The sequence below is a fragment of the Manacus vitellinus genome, unplaced genomic scaffold (genome assembly GCF_001715985.3).
Source record: "Manacus vitellinus isolate BGI_N305 unplaced genomic scaffold, ASM171598v3 scaffold_72_pilon, whole genome shotgun sequence".
NCBI lineage: Eukaryota > Metazoa > Chordata > Aves > Passeriformes > Pipridae > Manacus > Manacus vitellinus.
This window is the reverse complement of record NW_021940764.1, coordinates 137,498-153,192: the sequence shown is the minus strand read 5'-3', so window position 1 is coordinate 153,192 and position 15,695 is coordinate 137,498. Positions and strand designations below refer to the sequence as shown.

General features: G+C 58.8%; 1 protein-coding gene across 1 annotated transcript; it reads left to right on the top strand.

The window, feature by feature from the left end:
• Positions 1-4,114: 4,114 nt before the first annotated feature.
• On the top strand, positions 4,115-14,434 carry TNS4 (tensin 4). The gene is given in 12 exon segments (XM_018084631.3): positions 4,115-4,610; positions 8,119-8,551; positions 8,729-9,147; positions 9,979-10,065; positions 10,524-10,643; positions 10,972-11,064; positions 11,331-11,408; positions 11,765-11,836; positions 12,805-12,973; positions 13,325-13,393; positions 13,608-13,634; positions 14,173-14,434. Coding segments are annotated over 12 exon segments (2,193 nt in total). The 3' UTR covers positions 14,303-14,434.
• The last annotated feature ends 1,261 nt before the right edge of the window (positions 14,435-15,695 follow it).

Here is a 15,695-nt window from a genome sequence, read left to right as displayed (position 1 = left end):
CCGGCGAGGGAGGGCAGCCCCTCCTCGGGCATCAGCTGCCTCGTGCCCGGGTGGTGGAACCCCCGGAGCTGGGGGTTTATTAATATCTGCCATGTGATACCACGGCTCTCCCTGCTCTGCAGGCAAAACACGGCATAACCATGGGAACTCTGCTCCTCAACGCCCTCAGCACGCCCCGCTAATCCAGGCAAGTCGCCCGCAGCTCTCGCTGTGATCAGGTTGGGTGTAATGAGCCCTGGAAACCCTGGGTGTCCCAGCAGTTCCCTCTGCCCTTCCTGGCGAGGGGATGTGTAACAGGCTTGTCATCGGGAGGCTCCCAGGGCTCATGTTGCAAGGAAAAACAACCAGACTTGGCAACTGGCTGAGCTGTTTTGGGGTCTGTGCAGGCAGGGAAGGAGGCTCTGTCCCAGCTCGTATGTCTGAGCTCCAAATATCCGCACTGGGACTCCCAGGGCTCTGCTGCAGCTGCCGGGGGACGCTGCGGGGCAGCGCTGCCAGCTCCGCTCTCACCCTGCCCCGTCTGATGCCAGGGCAGAGCCCTGGGGGTCCCACCGGGCTCCCCGAGATCCAGCAGATGAAGCAGGAGGACTTTGCCCTGCGTGGATGGGCGGGCTGGGCCGGCGGGGCTGTGCCGTGGCCCGGCGGGTTTGGGAAGGGCGGTTATCGCCGGGCCGGGGTTGTGTCGGCACAGCCCTGGCCCGGGGGCACCGGCTGCTCCCACCGCGCCAGCAGCGCCTGCAGCCCTCCGAACACACGCCCGCCTCCTGCCCACGGGGGTGCCCCGGTCCCGGTCCTGGCACCCCGAGCCCTGCTCCTTCTCCTGTCAGGGGGGTCGTGTTTTCATGCTGGGGGGCTGCCTGCCGAGCTGGGCTGGAGGTGGAGGGGAGAACTGGGGTTACTGGGCTGAGCTGCAGCTCCTGCCCCACAAGCTGGGTCTCTGGGTGCAACAGGGACCTGCCTTGCCAAGAGCCTTTCTAAGAGTGTCCATCTGCATCCAAAATCTGTGACTTGTCCCCTTCATCTTAGGGGGAATTCTGTTCTGCAGTCTGCTTCCAGAAGCAGAAACTCTGTAATTTCCAGTCTGGATGTGTTTGTGCCAGCTGATTTCCATCTCTTTTTGTGCTACCCTTGTCTTAGCTTAAACAGCAGAGCTCCTTTCCTGGTGTTTCCATACAGCCAGCAGAGCTCCCAGCCCGGGCTGAGCCAGCCTGGCCGGGCACAGCTGCAGTGCCAGGGTTCCCTCTGCCAGGGCTGCCCTGATTCTGCCACAGCACTCACTCTGCTGCTGCCACAGAGCCCAGGGCACCGCTCATGGCACAGTGTGGATGTGTGTGATATGGGCTCCCTGCCTGTACCCATGCCCAGCCCCTCTTCCCTGCCCAGGGGGCACAGCTGGGCACTGCCCAGCCCTTGCCAGGGGGACACTGCCATTCCCAATTGCTCTTGGACAGTCCTGATGTCTGTGGGCAGCGTTTGCCTGTCCCATGGCTGTGCCATGCTAGTGGCCAACAACCAGCCTGTGATCCCCCTCCTTCACCACAGCCCTTCCCCTCTGCTCCTCCAAGCAGGAGAGCCCACAGCCGAGGCTCAAAATTCCTGTGAGGAGCCTGGGAGACCTCTCACTTCAACCCAGAGAAGGGAAGGGAGGAAAAATGAAGTTTGGAGACTAATTCTGGCAGCACCAGGCATAAGAAAGATCAAAAACTCGGGGCAGGAGTACAAGAGAGGAGGGAAGCTGTTGCGTGCATGCTCCTGGAAGCCCCGACAGCCCCGGTTCATGCATCCTGCACGTTATTTCTGTACCTACTTAAATTAAAACCAGCCTTGTCTTGCTGACACTGACTGGAGCCAGGCAGTTCTTCTCCCCAGGGGAGAATCCAATTTTCACTCCATCTTGCTTGCGTTTTTGACCTGGAATGACTCTTCTTTTTATATTTAACCAACACTCCCTCCGAGCCTCGTACCGCGCTGCGCTTCTCACGCAGAGCCGGCGGTGGGATGGCACACAGAGCTCCAAGGCAGGGGACCAAGGTGGGCATCCTGCTCACCCTGGATCCCACTGACCCGTGGCAGAGCTGGTGGTGTGATGGCACACAGAGCTCCAAGGCAGGGGACTTTGGCTGGTTTCCCAAGGTGGGCATCCTGCCCACCTGAGCTCTGACTGACCCACGGCAGAGCCGTGCCGTGACAGACCAGAGGCCACACGTGCTCTGTAGGCTCCATCTCTCCTCAGAACAGAGGCAGACCTGGCTCCAAGAGGGTAGGATTACTTAATTACAGCTCAGAGGTGCCCTGGGCCTGTCTAATCCAGTCTCCAGAGGTGTTTCCCTTCCTGCAGCACAGCCCTTGGTGCAGGCACATCCCTGCTCCCGAGCCTTTTCTGGGGACCAACCAGTCAGTCCTGTAAATTAAACCTGTCAGAGGCTCAGGAGACACCACGGGGGCTGGGCTGGCAGGAAGGAAGATGGAGTGGAGGTATTTATTCACTCCTGCAGCCCTTAGTGCTCTGGGAGGCCCTGGAGAGGCCTTTGCCTGCCGTGACTCGCCCGTGGCTGTGTGCTGACAGCAGCGACGTTCTGCTTTAATCCCCTAATCTTCATGAGCCCGGGGTATTCCAGGTGTCTCTCCAGCAAGAAGTGAGGCTTCTCCAGGGTTATATAACCCATCCAGAGCAAAGCTGGGCTGTTTGGAGCCCACTCCATACCAGCTCCCAACACCTGGCAGGGCAATTAGTCACCGATTACAGCCGTGACGCAGGGCACCAGCCCAGCTCCTGCTGCGCCCACGGGCTGAGGCACCAACTGCCCCGGAGCAACGTGTCTCCTTCCTAATCCTGTGACTCCATCGTTAATCAGTCCGGGATAGGCGAGTAAATAAGTCTGTCACTGGAGGCTGGTGCAGGGAAGAACAAATGTTTTGTGAGGTGCAGCCCTCTGTTTGTGTGTGTCACGCATCAGACCCATGCAGGATACGGAGAGGGAGAGAGAGCTGTGGGATTAACTCCTGCCAGCAAACCTTTGGCTCTGGATCACCCGTGGTCCCCACTGGCACTGTTCTTCCCGGGGACCAGAGAGGATGGGAATCCTCCCATGCAGCCAGGGCAGTGTGGGCACAGGGAATGTGCTGGGCTTGGATGTCCCAACACGGAGATGCTGAGTTAGTTTGGTTGTGGCAGGACAGCGTTATTGTCCTCCTCTGGAGCCAGAGGAGTGAGGGTCCCTCTGTGTTTGGTGGCAGGATGTGATGCTGAGGGACAGCTCCTGCCAAGCAGGAGGGCAGCAGCAGCTGGGGAGATCCCACTTGTTGCTGATGCAGTGGGACAACTTCCCCACCTCCAAACAGTGCCCTGAGACCCTTTTTCCCTGACCCCTGAGGGAAGCCCACCTCCTGCCGGGGGGGTTTATAATGGAGAATTAAAAAATACTTTCTGTCTAAAGCAAAGCCCGGGAGTCTTCAAAGTGTATTAACAGTCAGATTCCTCAAGTAGCACCATGACTGAGGCAGCAGCCACGTACTCAGGCTTCCAGGCTTGCCTTGTACCAGGAAAAAGAAATCCTGGATTAGCTGTACACCCACTCCAGGACACTGCCCTGGCAGGCAGCTCCGGCTCTGTGCCCGCCAGGCTCGCTGGCTGCCCTCGGATGCCTTCTGAGGGTCAGGGTCCCACGGGAAGACTCTTAGAGTGAGCCCTCATTTCATTCTTAATCCAGAAAATCAGCAAATAAAGCAGGATGTCGTTCTCAGGCCTTTGAATCATCCTGAAAAAGCTGTTGCCAGTGAGTGCTCCGTGCGCTCGCCCGGCCACACTGTGGCACCGGGAGCAGAGGCTGGAGAGGGTGGAAAAGCAGGACGGGGTGACTTGTTTTCTTATGAGCTGAATTCCAGCTTTGCACTCCAAATCCCGGTTTTTATAGACTTTTCCGCTGAAGTCTGCTCCTGCCCGGGGCATGCCTGTGTAACCGCTCCTCTCTGCATTCCTCAGATTCCTCTTCCGCTGGAGACCGGATTGAAGACCGGGGGTCTGAGGTCCCTGGTGGAGGAAGGAGGCGAGGAGCAGGAGGAGGAGGAGGAGGTTTCCCTTGGACTCTAAGCCGTCAAACCGGAAAACCAAACCATGTCCCAGGTCATACAGAACCACGTGCTGCGTGTTGGACAGACTGTGTGTGTTCCCTCTCCGGAGGAAAGCAAGAGCCTGCACCCGGCGGGGTACCCGGGGTGCTCCACCCTGCCGGGCAAGTACGTCTACTACTCCACGGAGTCCTGGGCTGACCCCCCCTCCGTGGTGCACCCCAAGGCCCACCTGCTCCCCGGAGGGAGGCTGTATGGAGCCCACCCTGTGCTGGAGCATGTGGCTGCTCACACACAGGGGAAGGGGCAGCAGGACTCCTCCTTGGAGAGAGCCACTGCTCCGTGTCAGCCGAAGCAGGAGGAGAACACCAGCGTGGATCCTGAGGCTCAGCCAGTGTCTCCCTCCCTGGACATATCCATAGAGGCTCTCAACCGGCTGATCCTGGAAATCGACCCGACCTTCCAGCCGCTCAAGGATCCAGCCCAACCTGCTGTCTGGGGTGACACCGTGGCCACCAAGGAACAGGAGCCAGAGGCAATAGGTGAGGAAAAGGCACCACTCAGGCACTGGAGCCAGAGCAGCTCCAACCCAGTGAAAACCCTCTGCCAGGGGCAGCAGGAGCCCAGGGCAGAGAGGTCGGGCACACACCTGTCCCGTGGGCAGGACGAGGTCCTGGGGGGCTGGAAATGGGCATCAGGGATGTCCCACACTGTTCCCAGTGGGATTGCTGTGGGGAGTTGTCTCCTGACGTCAGGGCTCCATATTAAGGAGCAGGACAGGCTGTGTATCCAGGCTCTGCCTAATTCCACTGCTTCCATGGCCCTGGTCTGATCACTGTTGACACGTCTCATGCCCAGCCAGCTCAGAGGGATCCAGAAGGGAACAGGGAAAACAGCCTTTGATTCAATCTGATGTTTGTTTCCCTGCGTTTGGAGAAAACATTTCTCATTGGAAATGGGACTTGGGGAAACTCCTAATCCCAGCTGTCACCATCAGTGACAGGCCCTGGGCTCTGGGTGCCATGTGAGGACCCTGCTCCCCTCGTTCCCTCAAGGCCAGCGGGGCCTTTCCCAGGGTCACACTTGACCCATGGGAGCACAAGGATTTGCAGCCAGATTTCCAGGGCCCTGGGCTAAGGTACCGAGTGTTACACAACCATCCCATTTAAATGTTCCCAGTCACTTTGCCAGGGAAATTCTTTTTCCAGGGCTTGTGCACTCCTCGGGCAGCATACCTGGCATAGGCAAGGCACCAGCAGCACATACCAGCCTGTTCTCTGCTCAAGGGTTCCCTACGTGAACCCTTGTGCAACACTTCCCCGTCATCCCTGCAATCCAAGCTCTGATCTGTGAGCTGCTCCTGATCCAAGCATTCCTGCCTGGGCTCTTCTGCTGGTTTTAGCTGTTCAGCACCCTGTGCACAGGGCAGCCCCAGCAGTGCTGGCACTGCTGTCATTGTCCTGGTGCACTGGGGGTGGCTCAGGTGCCTGAGGACACAGACTTGCTGTTTCCCAACAGCCTTGTTACCTGTCCCTGTCTTTACACATGGAAATACCTTGACAGTCTGTCCCCAGGCCTCTTTCCAGAGGAAGGTGAAATGAGAGGATGGCAAAGGCATGAAAAAAATTCTGTTCTCCCTGAGCCCTCCTGCAAACACGAAGATTGTGGGGTCAGGGGAGGATGAGGTGCCTGTGAGGGTCCTGGTGCTCCAGCAGGGAGCCAGACAATTCCAGGGCAGACATTGTCCCTGCTTCCCCCTGGGATGGACAGAGTGGCCTTGCAGATAAAGGACTGTGACAAAGTGCAAGTTCAGCTCTGGCTGCTCAGTGCCTGGATCTTGGGGGATGGAGCCTGAGAAGCTTCACAGGTTTGAAAAATCTGGCTCCAAGAGAACACCTGGAATTCTGGCCACAAGTGCAGTGGGGAAAGCCTCACTTCAGCTTTCATTTTCTTTTAGCAGCTCTTGGATTTTACATCCACCTCCTCCCACTCCAGCCCTGCAACCTGTGCCCTGATGTGAGGGTGGCAGGGACTGACAGTGACCAGATAAGTGAGAGGGGCTTGTTCTTGGTTAGTGGAGCCCATGAGTAAGCTTTAAACATGACAAATGCTGCAGCAACAGGAGATGCTTTCATGAGAGTCACAAATCCCTCTGGAATCTGCTGGAGAGGAGAGGAGATCTCAGATCTCAGCTTACGTGACATCTGAGCTCCGTGTTTGTGGCACTTTTGCCACTCCTTGATGCTGGAAAACTTGCCAAGGTCTTGAGCAAATATTTGAGGTTTAACCCCAGGTGATAAGAGGAGCCAAGGCGGAGAAGTAGGAGGTAAAAGGCCTCCTACATGAGCACGGTGTGCAGATGCTTGTCAGTTCTTTAAAGGACAATTAAACTCTCCATTTCTCTCTCCCCTTGAGGAGCCATTGACAAGAGCTGGCTGTGAGGGTTTGTGTGCCGATACCGGGACATGCGGCTCCGGAGCTGCTCCCAGGCCGAGTGTTGGAGGAGCTGCTGCTGGCAGCCAGGCTGTGGAGGGGGAAGGCTGTGGCTCTGGCTCCATCCTGGCGAGGTCCAGCTGTGTCCCCACTGGGGACCAGCCCTCCCAGCCCACCCGGTGCCTCCTCAGAGCTGACCATGCCAATCCGACCCTGCGCCGGGGTTGGCACGGAGAAGGGGCTCAGGGAGTAACTTCTGTACAGACTTGTGCTCTTCCTGCTCATCCAGCTCTGTGCCCCAGAGGTCTGGCTGTTCCTTGCAGTAACCAGGGTCAGCAGAGTCGGCTGCTCTGCCTGTCCAGCTCCCACGTGGCAGGTCCAACCCTTCACACCGCAGCCAGGGGGGATCGGGGTTGTTAGAGCAGCTTGTCTTTGCCGCAGCAAAAAGGTTTTTCCCTCTCCAAGGAACGCTTTTGAGAAGGGGAACTTTCCTGAACTCCATGGCAGGGCAAGAACGAGGCACTGAAAGCAAAGCTGGGCATGTCCAGGCTGGAAGGGAGGTGCAAACTTCTGGCACTGGAGTGATTAACCACCAGAGTAGCTTCCCTGGGCGGTGAATCCACCATCGCTGCGAGTGCTTAAATGGAGTCTGAGTGTTCCAGCCCAGCCAGAAATTTATGGCTTTGTCCAAGGAAGCCAGGGCCTGATGTACATCAGGCACCTGGGGAGCCAGGCACACTCTGTCCTGGCTGTGAGGTTTCGCTTTCTCTGGCAAGAGGTGCTCTGCCAGGTGTGTTCCCATATCACTGATGGCAAGCAGAGGGGCTGGACGTGCCTGGCCTGCCCTGAGCACGAATGGAAGAGCAGGAAGGATCCCACAGCAGGGCACAGGCACAGAAACTGCCTTGGAAGTTACTTCCCTGGAGAGATTAGTGCAGGATGGAAGAAGGGAAGAGGGAGCAGGAGGCCCCTGCCTGGGGCTCTGTGCTTGCTGCCAGCATGGCTGGTCCCATAGTGGACACCAAGAGCCCTGTAACTGCCCTTGTCCCACATGGATTCCCTCTGCCTCCTGTCCCACCGCCACTCCAGCTGTACCTGGGGCCAGGTGACATCCCCCTGCTCCTCTGCCCAGGCCCAGGTGATATCCCCCTGCTCCTCTGCTCAGCCAGGGTGTGCAGGGCCACACTCCTGCTGCACTGGGCACCCTCCAAACCTGACGTAATCCCCGGGGGGAGCAGCCAGATGTTTTTCTCTTGAGTCAGGTACAAACAGAGAGGCTGCTGGAGGGAACACCCACCTCTGGCTGCAGGTCTCTGCAGGTCCTGGCTGGGTAGTGCTGGTGAGGGGGGGTCTGAGCAGCCAGACGTAACCCCCCTTCCCTGGGAGCCTGCCAGCACTGGGGGCAATGCACTCTGGGGTCTGTGAGGAATCAGCCCCCATGGGATCTCAACAAAAGGCATGGGGGTGTCCCCTGGGACTCCCCTGCAGCCCTGCAGAGAGTGAAACCCAGAGCCAAAATTCACAGCAGGAAGAACAGACACGTGTCCCCCACGGAGCTTTATTAAGGAACACAATTTGGACACTAGATTTCTAATAACCTCCTCTCTCTCCCTGCAGACATCAAGTACATAGAGCTGACACCAGGCAGAGCCACGGGGCCTGAGCTGCCACAGGGCTCCCCCAGCCCTTCGGGCACCCCCTTCTCCAGGTCCCCCCAGACCGACGGCTTCCTGACCCAAAAAGGGGCACTCGGGGGCAAATACAGCACCAGTGACAGCCTGGTTTTCTCCAGCCCACCCGGACCCCCGAGCTCCCAGTCAGCCACCCTGAGCTGCAGCAAAGCATCCGAGAGCATCACAGTGCCCCAGCAGTGCACGGCCGGACACACGGACACCACTGCCGGACACACGGACACCGCCTCCCTCGGCACCTCCCCGGGCTTTGACAACCTGCTGAAGCCTGTGCACGTGGTGAGGGCCCAGCAGCGGGGCAGTTGGGTGTCCCAGCTCTCCACAAGCCCCGGCTCTGACACCAGTTACATCCTGGGAAGGTAAATGTGCCCCGGCCTCGGGGTGATGGTGGGGATGGAGGGGGTGCAGGGCTGGGCTCTGAGTCCCTCATTCCTCAGGCTGGGAGCCGGCGGGTTGACGGAGCTGGTGCAGTCCCTGGGGTGGGCTCTGCATGTCAACACCCCCCTGATGTTCTCTGCTCTTTGTCCCTCTTGCAGCAGCACCCACTCGCTCCACAACGAGGACTCGGATGCTGCCACCGCTGCCTGCCCGTCCCCCGCCAGCTCCCTGGGCAGCCCCTGCTCCGCCGCCTGGCATTTTTATCCTGTCTCACTCCAAGAGACTTTTGGGCCAGAGGCCCCCCCAGCCCAGAGGCAAGGCACGGCATCCCCCAAGCACCAGCTCACCTCCCAGACAGGCCAGGCCAGCAGCTGCCCCCCTCCATCCTCCTCCGCAGCCGGACGTCCCGGTGCGTTTGCGTAACAGGCCCTGGAACAAGGAGATGATCCCCCCGGCGCGCCAAAGCCCCCCCAGTCTCTTGCCATGCAGAGCCCCCCCTCCCGCTGCAGCCCAGCCCCGAGGCTCGGGGGCCTCAACAACGCCCTGTCGGCTCCTGCCCTCTCCTGCGTCCCAGACAGTGAGTCCCAGGGCAGGGCTGGGGTGGGAGCTGCAGATCCTGGCAGCTGCTGGGAAAGGGGTACAAACCTCATTTTCCCTCTGGTTTAGCTGTGGATTATAGACACGAAAGGCGGGAGGTCCTTGCCGGAGCTGGAGCTCCTCGTTTTGTCCCTGAGGGCTCCGGGGGGTCTCCAGCTCAGTCCTGGTGACCCTGGATGAGCTGCACCTTCTGCCCAGTGGGGTGCTGGGGCAGGGGCTCAGCAGGCAGGAACCCTCTGCTCCCTCGAGGAAATGCAGATACACCCATTTATAGTACCTGAGAGTGAGAACCACCGTTCTGTCCTGCCCTCCTGGTTTGTGGGCCCAGACCAGGGTCGGGAGGAGGGGTTGGGGCTCCTGTTTGCTCTGAGGACACCAAAAGGTACAGCAGTTCACAAGGTCCCTCATTCAAGGGCAAACACTGGGGCTATTGTTCTTTGGAGGAGATGAGCAGAGGCAGCTCTCAGGGCAGAGGGTTTTAATTGGGATCCTTATGGGAATAGCAGGAGGGTGTGTGGGTCAGATCCTCAGCTGGTGTAAAGCCCACGGTCCAGTGCATTGTGCAGGGCTGGGCAGGCTGGCACTGCCAAGGGATTCCATGTGCCCCTCTCTGCACTACATCACAGCCTGCCAAGAGAGATAATTACATGGAGAATGAGCTATTCTGAGGAGTGGGGAGGAAAGGATTGAAAAGGATTGAAAAAACCTTCAGCCCTGACCAGCCCGAAAAAGAAATGTCTTTGCTGGGCTCTGTCACCTGTGGAGGTCCTGCAGGTCCCTGCTGGCCTTGACACCATGGGGTCTCTTGCAGGTCCCCTCAGGGCTGGGCAGCCCACCATGAAGTTCGTGATGGACACATCAAAGTACTGGTTCAAGCCGAGCATCAGCAGGGACCGAGGTGAGGCAGCAAGGGGCTCCAGGGGGGTGACCCCACCTTGGGCTCCTGCCTGTGCCCTGGGGTGGAGTCCTCCTGTGTCCCTGGGGACTCAGTGAGGGCAATTCAAAACCTACTGGGGGCTGATGGGGGTGGAGAGACCCTCTTACTCCGAGGGGGACAACTCAGAAACACAGGCTGTGCCACAGCCCCTCTGCGACCCCCTAAAGCTCATAAAAGCTTCTCCTGCCCCTGTGCTGTCCCACAGGCAGGGGCTGAGTGTCCTGGGGACCACAGAGACCTATGAGACCGAGGCAGGGCCCTGCAGGAGCACAGCTGGTGCTGCACGAGGGCCGTGCGCGTCCTTGGCAAATGCTCCGGAGTCTTTCCTGCTGCTGCCAAGGAGTGACTGCCCACAGAGCACAGGAGTGGGGAGGTCCCACCTGTTGTGCTTGGCTGAGCCCCTGCCTGTGCTCTGACAGCAATCCAGCTGCTGAGGGACAAGGAGCCAGGCACGTTCCTGGTGCGGGACAGCACATCATTCCGGGGCTCCTTTGGACTGGCCATGAAGGTTCCCGGCTCTCCGTCCGGCAGCCAGACAGGTACAGGGACTGGCTTGGAGATGGGGGGGTTCCTTTAATGGTTTAGCTGAAACTGGGCAAACTAAAGCCAGATGAGAAACAACAGGATTTCGGTTGTGTGGGAGACATTGACGGTCTCTGTTGGTGCCCATCCCACCCCTCACAGGGGCTGGCACCACACTGGCACCACAGAGAAGCTCTGGTGATGCCCTGGGATGGGCAGGGGTGGGCAGGCACAGGTAGGGGAAGGCAGGGGTGGGCAGAGGAGGGCAGGCACAGGGAGGGGTGGGCAGGGGTGAAACAGCAGCTCTGGGGCTGGTGCTGATGCTGGTTTTGGTCCCTCTTGCAGGGGACGACGGCAGTGACCTCGTCCGGCATTTCCTCATCGAGTCCTCCACCAAAGGAGTGCACCTGAAAGGGGCCAGCGAGGACCTGTATTTTGGTAAGGACAGTGCCATCACCCACAGCAGCCCTGGCAGCCCCAGGAGCTGTTTCCAAACCTCCTGGAAGCTCCAGGGTGACAGGGTGAGCGTGTTGCACACCCACCAGCATGGGGACCCCCCGGCCCCCAGTCCTGCCTGCACTTCCCTGGCAGTGAGATCATGGCAGTAGGAAAATGAGCTTCCTGGGACACTGCTGGGGGGTGGAGGCACATGGTGGGAGGTTTCAGGCACCAGGCCCCCCCCAACTCGTGGCTCTATGTTTCAGGGAGCCTCTCTGCCTTCGTCTACCAGCACGCCATCACCCCGCTGGCACTGCCCTGCAGGCTCAGCATCCCCACCCGAGGTAGGTGATGGGACAGGGGGGATGATCCAAGGGGAGAGGGGAAGGTCCTGAGGTGGGGAGGGGGCTGAGCCACCCAGGTGCCCTGTGAGGGGCTGCTGCCCTGGCTGCAGGCAGAGCAGGGACCTGCAGAGCTGCCCTGAGGACAGCACAGCAGTGACCCCCTTCTGCTGGGGGAAGTGGGGAGATCAGAGGTGAGCAGAGCCAGGAGAGGGAGGTGGGGGACAGTTAAGTTAATTACTGCTCTAAGCCCCTGCAATTAGAGCAGTCCTGGGCCTTTGTGAGATAAGGAATGGCCAAAGAGGTGACCAGCACAGCCCTGCCTGTGGCATCACTGCTCCTGCTTGTCCTTCGTGCAGATCTCGCTGACAGAGAAGACAGCCCAGACTGTGCTCCTGAATCCATGCTGTCCCTGGCAAACAAAACTGCAGGTGAGGGCTTGAGCCTGCACTGCTGCCCAGCTGGCAAGAGCTGGAGCCCTGGGCACGCTGTGACAGCAGCAGGTCACCCCCACACACTGGTGGGGGCCTGTGTGACATCCCCCTCCAGCTTCCCCACCGGGCTGGGGATACCCCCAGGATCTCCCCCCCCTCCTCCCCAGCCCCTGGGCTGTAAGGGAACCTGGTATTTTTAAGGAAATGAGATTTTGGGTCCTCAAGATACTAGAGAACACAGTTCTTGAGGTCACAAGGCTGACAAAAGGCACCCATTTCCCACAGTTTTAAATAGCTCTTGATTTTTAAGCCTCTCCCCAATGGGGTTCAATGGGGATTGAACATCTGGAGCTTTAGGAGAGGGACGGGGCAGTCAGGGGCTGCTTGAATTGCTGAGGGACCTTATGGGGGACACGTGGGCACTGCAGAGCAGGATGGGAGGGGTCTGTGCACCCCAGCCTGGGTGGGAGCAGAGAGGGAAGGGCAGGAGACCACATGGATGGGTCACAGCACAGGCCGGGGAAGCGGGAACGGCTTTGTTTTGCTGGAAATTCTGAAAAATCAGTTGGCAAGCTGGAAAGTTTAGTTTGACCCAGAGCAGCCCTTTAAACAGCTCAATCAGCCTGAAATGTCATGTTTTAGGTTGGCCTTCAGCCCTTCGTTGGCTTGGGGTATTTCTGCTTTTCATTAAAGGAAATATGTAATAAACAGAGAAAAAAAAAAAAGCGCCCCAAATGTGACATTTAGAAACGGGAAATTAAATACTTTGACTTTTACAACAATTAGTGCGAAGAATTAAAGTAAACCAGACTAAATTGGTGAAGAATTTCTGAGTCACCGAACCTTTCAATTTTCGTCAAAAACAAACCCGGCCCGGATTCCGCGCGAGGGTTCTGCAGGATGATCCCTGGGACCCAGCCCCGGGTGTCACCCGTGCTGAGCCGGGCTCTGCGCTGTCCTCGCAGTGTGCAACGTCCTGTACCTCAGCTCGGTGAACGTGGAGACGCTGACGGGAGCCCCGGCCATCCTGAAAGGCATCTCCTGCACCCTGGAGCTGGAGCCGCTGCCCACGCCCACCCTGGTGCACTTCAGGGTGACGGAGCAGGGCGTCACCCTGACCGACATCCAGAGGAAGTAAGAGCCCAGGGGTGGGCTGCGAGGGTGGCGAAGGGGGGGGGTCATGGAGAGGCAGCTCCCCTGTGCCCACCCAGCCCCCTCCTTGCCTCCCAGCCTCAGGAAAAGCTGCCCTGCTTGGACAAACCCCCGTCACGGTCCAGGGATGGGCCTGGCCCCTTGTTACAGTGCAGGGCTGTGCGTGGCAGCACCTCAGGGGTGGGATGCAGGAGGCAGCTGGACCCGGGGTTGGGGTTCTGGGATGCCATTTGGGACCCCCATTCCCCAGCAGCCGTGACAGGGCTTGGATCTGCATCATCCTGTTCCTGCCTGGGCCCTTCCCTCCCATAACCCTTCCCTCTCCTCTTCCAGGGTGTTTTTCAGGAGACACTACCCCTTGGCTGCCATCAGGTTCTGCGGGATGGACCCTGAGAACAGAAAGTGAGTTTTGGGCGGCCGTGCCGGTCGGAGCCGCCTCCTGTGCTCCCTTCCCTGCTGTTCCCAGCACTTCTGCGCTGCTTCAAATCCCAAATCCCAAAAAACTGCCCTGGGCGTAACGCGCCGGGGTGGATCTAAACATAACCCTTGGCTTTGCAGCTGATGGGATGAATTAAACATCAGCCTTTGAGCAACTCCAATTCTGTTCTTCCCTCAGGTGGCAGAAGTACTCCAAGTCCTCCAGGTAAGACCTGCACAGGGACCTCCTGCACAGAGCCGGGGGCTGGAATCTGGGGGGGGATGATGCTGCTTTGGGAAGCAGTTGCATTGCAGAACATCAAAGAATCAGCTTAAAAATGAAGAGAGGATTCAATAGAAGTTACCGTGGTGGCCGGGTGAGGGGTGGGACTGGTGGGTAAAGTTTTTTAGGGCGGGTTTGCTCTGTAGGTTTGGGCAAGAGGTTTGGCTGAGTCCCGTTCTCCACATCCCCTTGTGCAGAACCCCCCATCCAAATCCCACAGCCTTTCCAGGGACTCACACTGGGCTCAGGAAGGGAGTTTATATCTGGCTCTACCTTGTGCTCAAGAATCTTTTCACGGCTGGGTAAGCCTTGCCAGAAACGCTCCTCCCGGCTGCTTGGCTTCCAAGGAAACGTGATTGGGGAGCGGGCCAAGGTGGAATTGTTGGAACTGGGATTTGGCTTTGTGGCCGGGGCTGGTTTCAGCGTATTCCTTCAGATTCCTGGATGCAAACTGAATAAGCCTCTCTCCTTTTTTTCAAAGAATCTTTGGGTTCGTGGCCAAAAGCCAGGCAGACTCGGGGAACCTCTGTCACCTGTTTGCAGAGTACGACACGGTGCAGCCGGCGTCGCTCGTCATCGACCTGCTCCGCCAGCTCCTGCTCGGCCCGTAGGGATGGGACCTTTGGATGCCCAGGGCTGGCAGCTGCCCACACACTGCCGAGCTTCTCCTGCTCCTCTGCTCCTGCTTCTGAGTTGCACTTTTGGCAACAGCTCGTATTTATACTCTTTTTGTTATGTACCATCATGTCAGAAGTCTCAGTTAGAGATTTTTCAACTCTGGTGGGATGAGATGCCCACGGGGAGCTGTGCTGGTCTGGGACAGAGCGGTGGGATGGGAGCTGTGCTCCCTATGGAACCACAGCCCCTCACCTGGCACCTGCTGTCTGCCTTGCAGGGCCCCAGTGTTCTGGCTGAGGTTCCTACCAGCCACGAGGGACCCCTGTGCTCGGGGCATCCAGGCTGAGGCAGGTCATGGAGCTGAGCTGAGCTCCCACCATTAGGAACTCGGCCCTGACCCCCCAGTGCCACAGGAGGGGAGGTCTGGGTCAGGCAGGGGGGACTTACCCCCTGAGTAGTACCAGAAGGCAGCTTTGCAAATCAAACTGCATAAAAATCACCCAGTCCTGCTGGGAACCTGCTTCCCTGAAGGAGCAAGAGGCGTCCGCAGGCAGGAATGTCAGAGCAGCGCATTTTTCCCTGTGCTGGGAAATTCTCCTGCCCTTTTTCGCAGAGCGGGGTTACGGGCGGGCTCGACCTCCCGGCACCGCGGAGAGCTGGGAAATAAACGGTGACATTTTCATGACAGTGAAACATCGGGTTTTTGGAAATGACTTGCCTGAATTTGGGCCAGCTCCTCGGATGACGTGCGCTGGCGCGGCCCCGAGGAAGCCGCAGCTGAAGAGTCGGCTCCGCTGCAGCTCGGAGCAGAGGGCGGCTCCGAGGCCACCACACTGTCACCTTCCGTAGGTGTCGCTCACCTGAGGCCTCTGCACTGGTTTTGATTTCAGGCCCTGTGTTATAAACCCACAGAGGGGTATTTCCAATAAAGCAGTGGAGCGTTTATCCCGCACGGACACCGCAGGGACGTCAGCAATGGAGACACTCGCTCTGCTCTGGAACAGCCAAGCAGATGCATCCATGGCAGAGGGTCCCTCTCCTCCAGCCAGGCTGTGGAGCAGGTCCAGCTGGAGCAGCTTTTGGCAATGACCAAAACAGATATCAGGGTCACTGCAGGGGGAGCACATGGGGCCCTGGAGCTCTGGGAGGAGACCTGAACAGCTTTGTGGCCCCCAGACCCTTTGCCCCAGGCTCTGCTCAGCCAGAACCCAGCCCTCTGGGGTGGGCTCGGGAGCCAGTCCCAGGGATCCTTGTGTTTCTGCCGCCCCCACTGTGCTGCAGGGACACAGCAGAACGTGGCACCCCAAGGTCATGGGCAGCTCAAGCTGCAGGATCCCAGCCCTGGGACATCAGGGCAGGTCCGGGACCCCCAGGGCTGGACTCTTG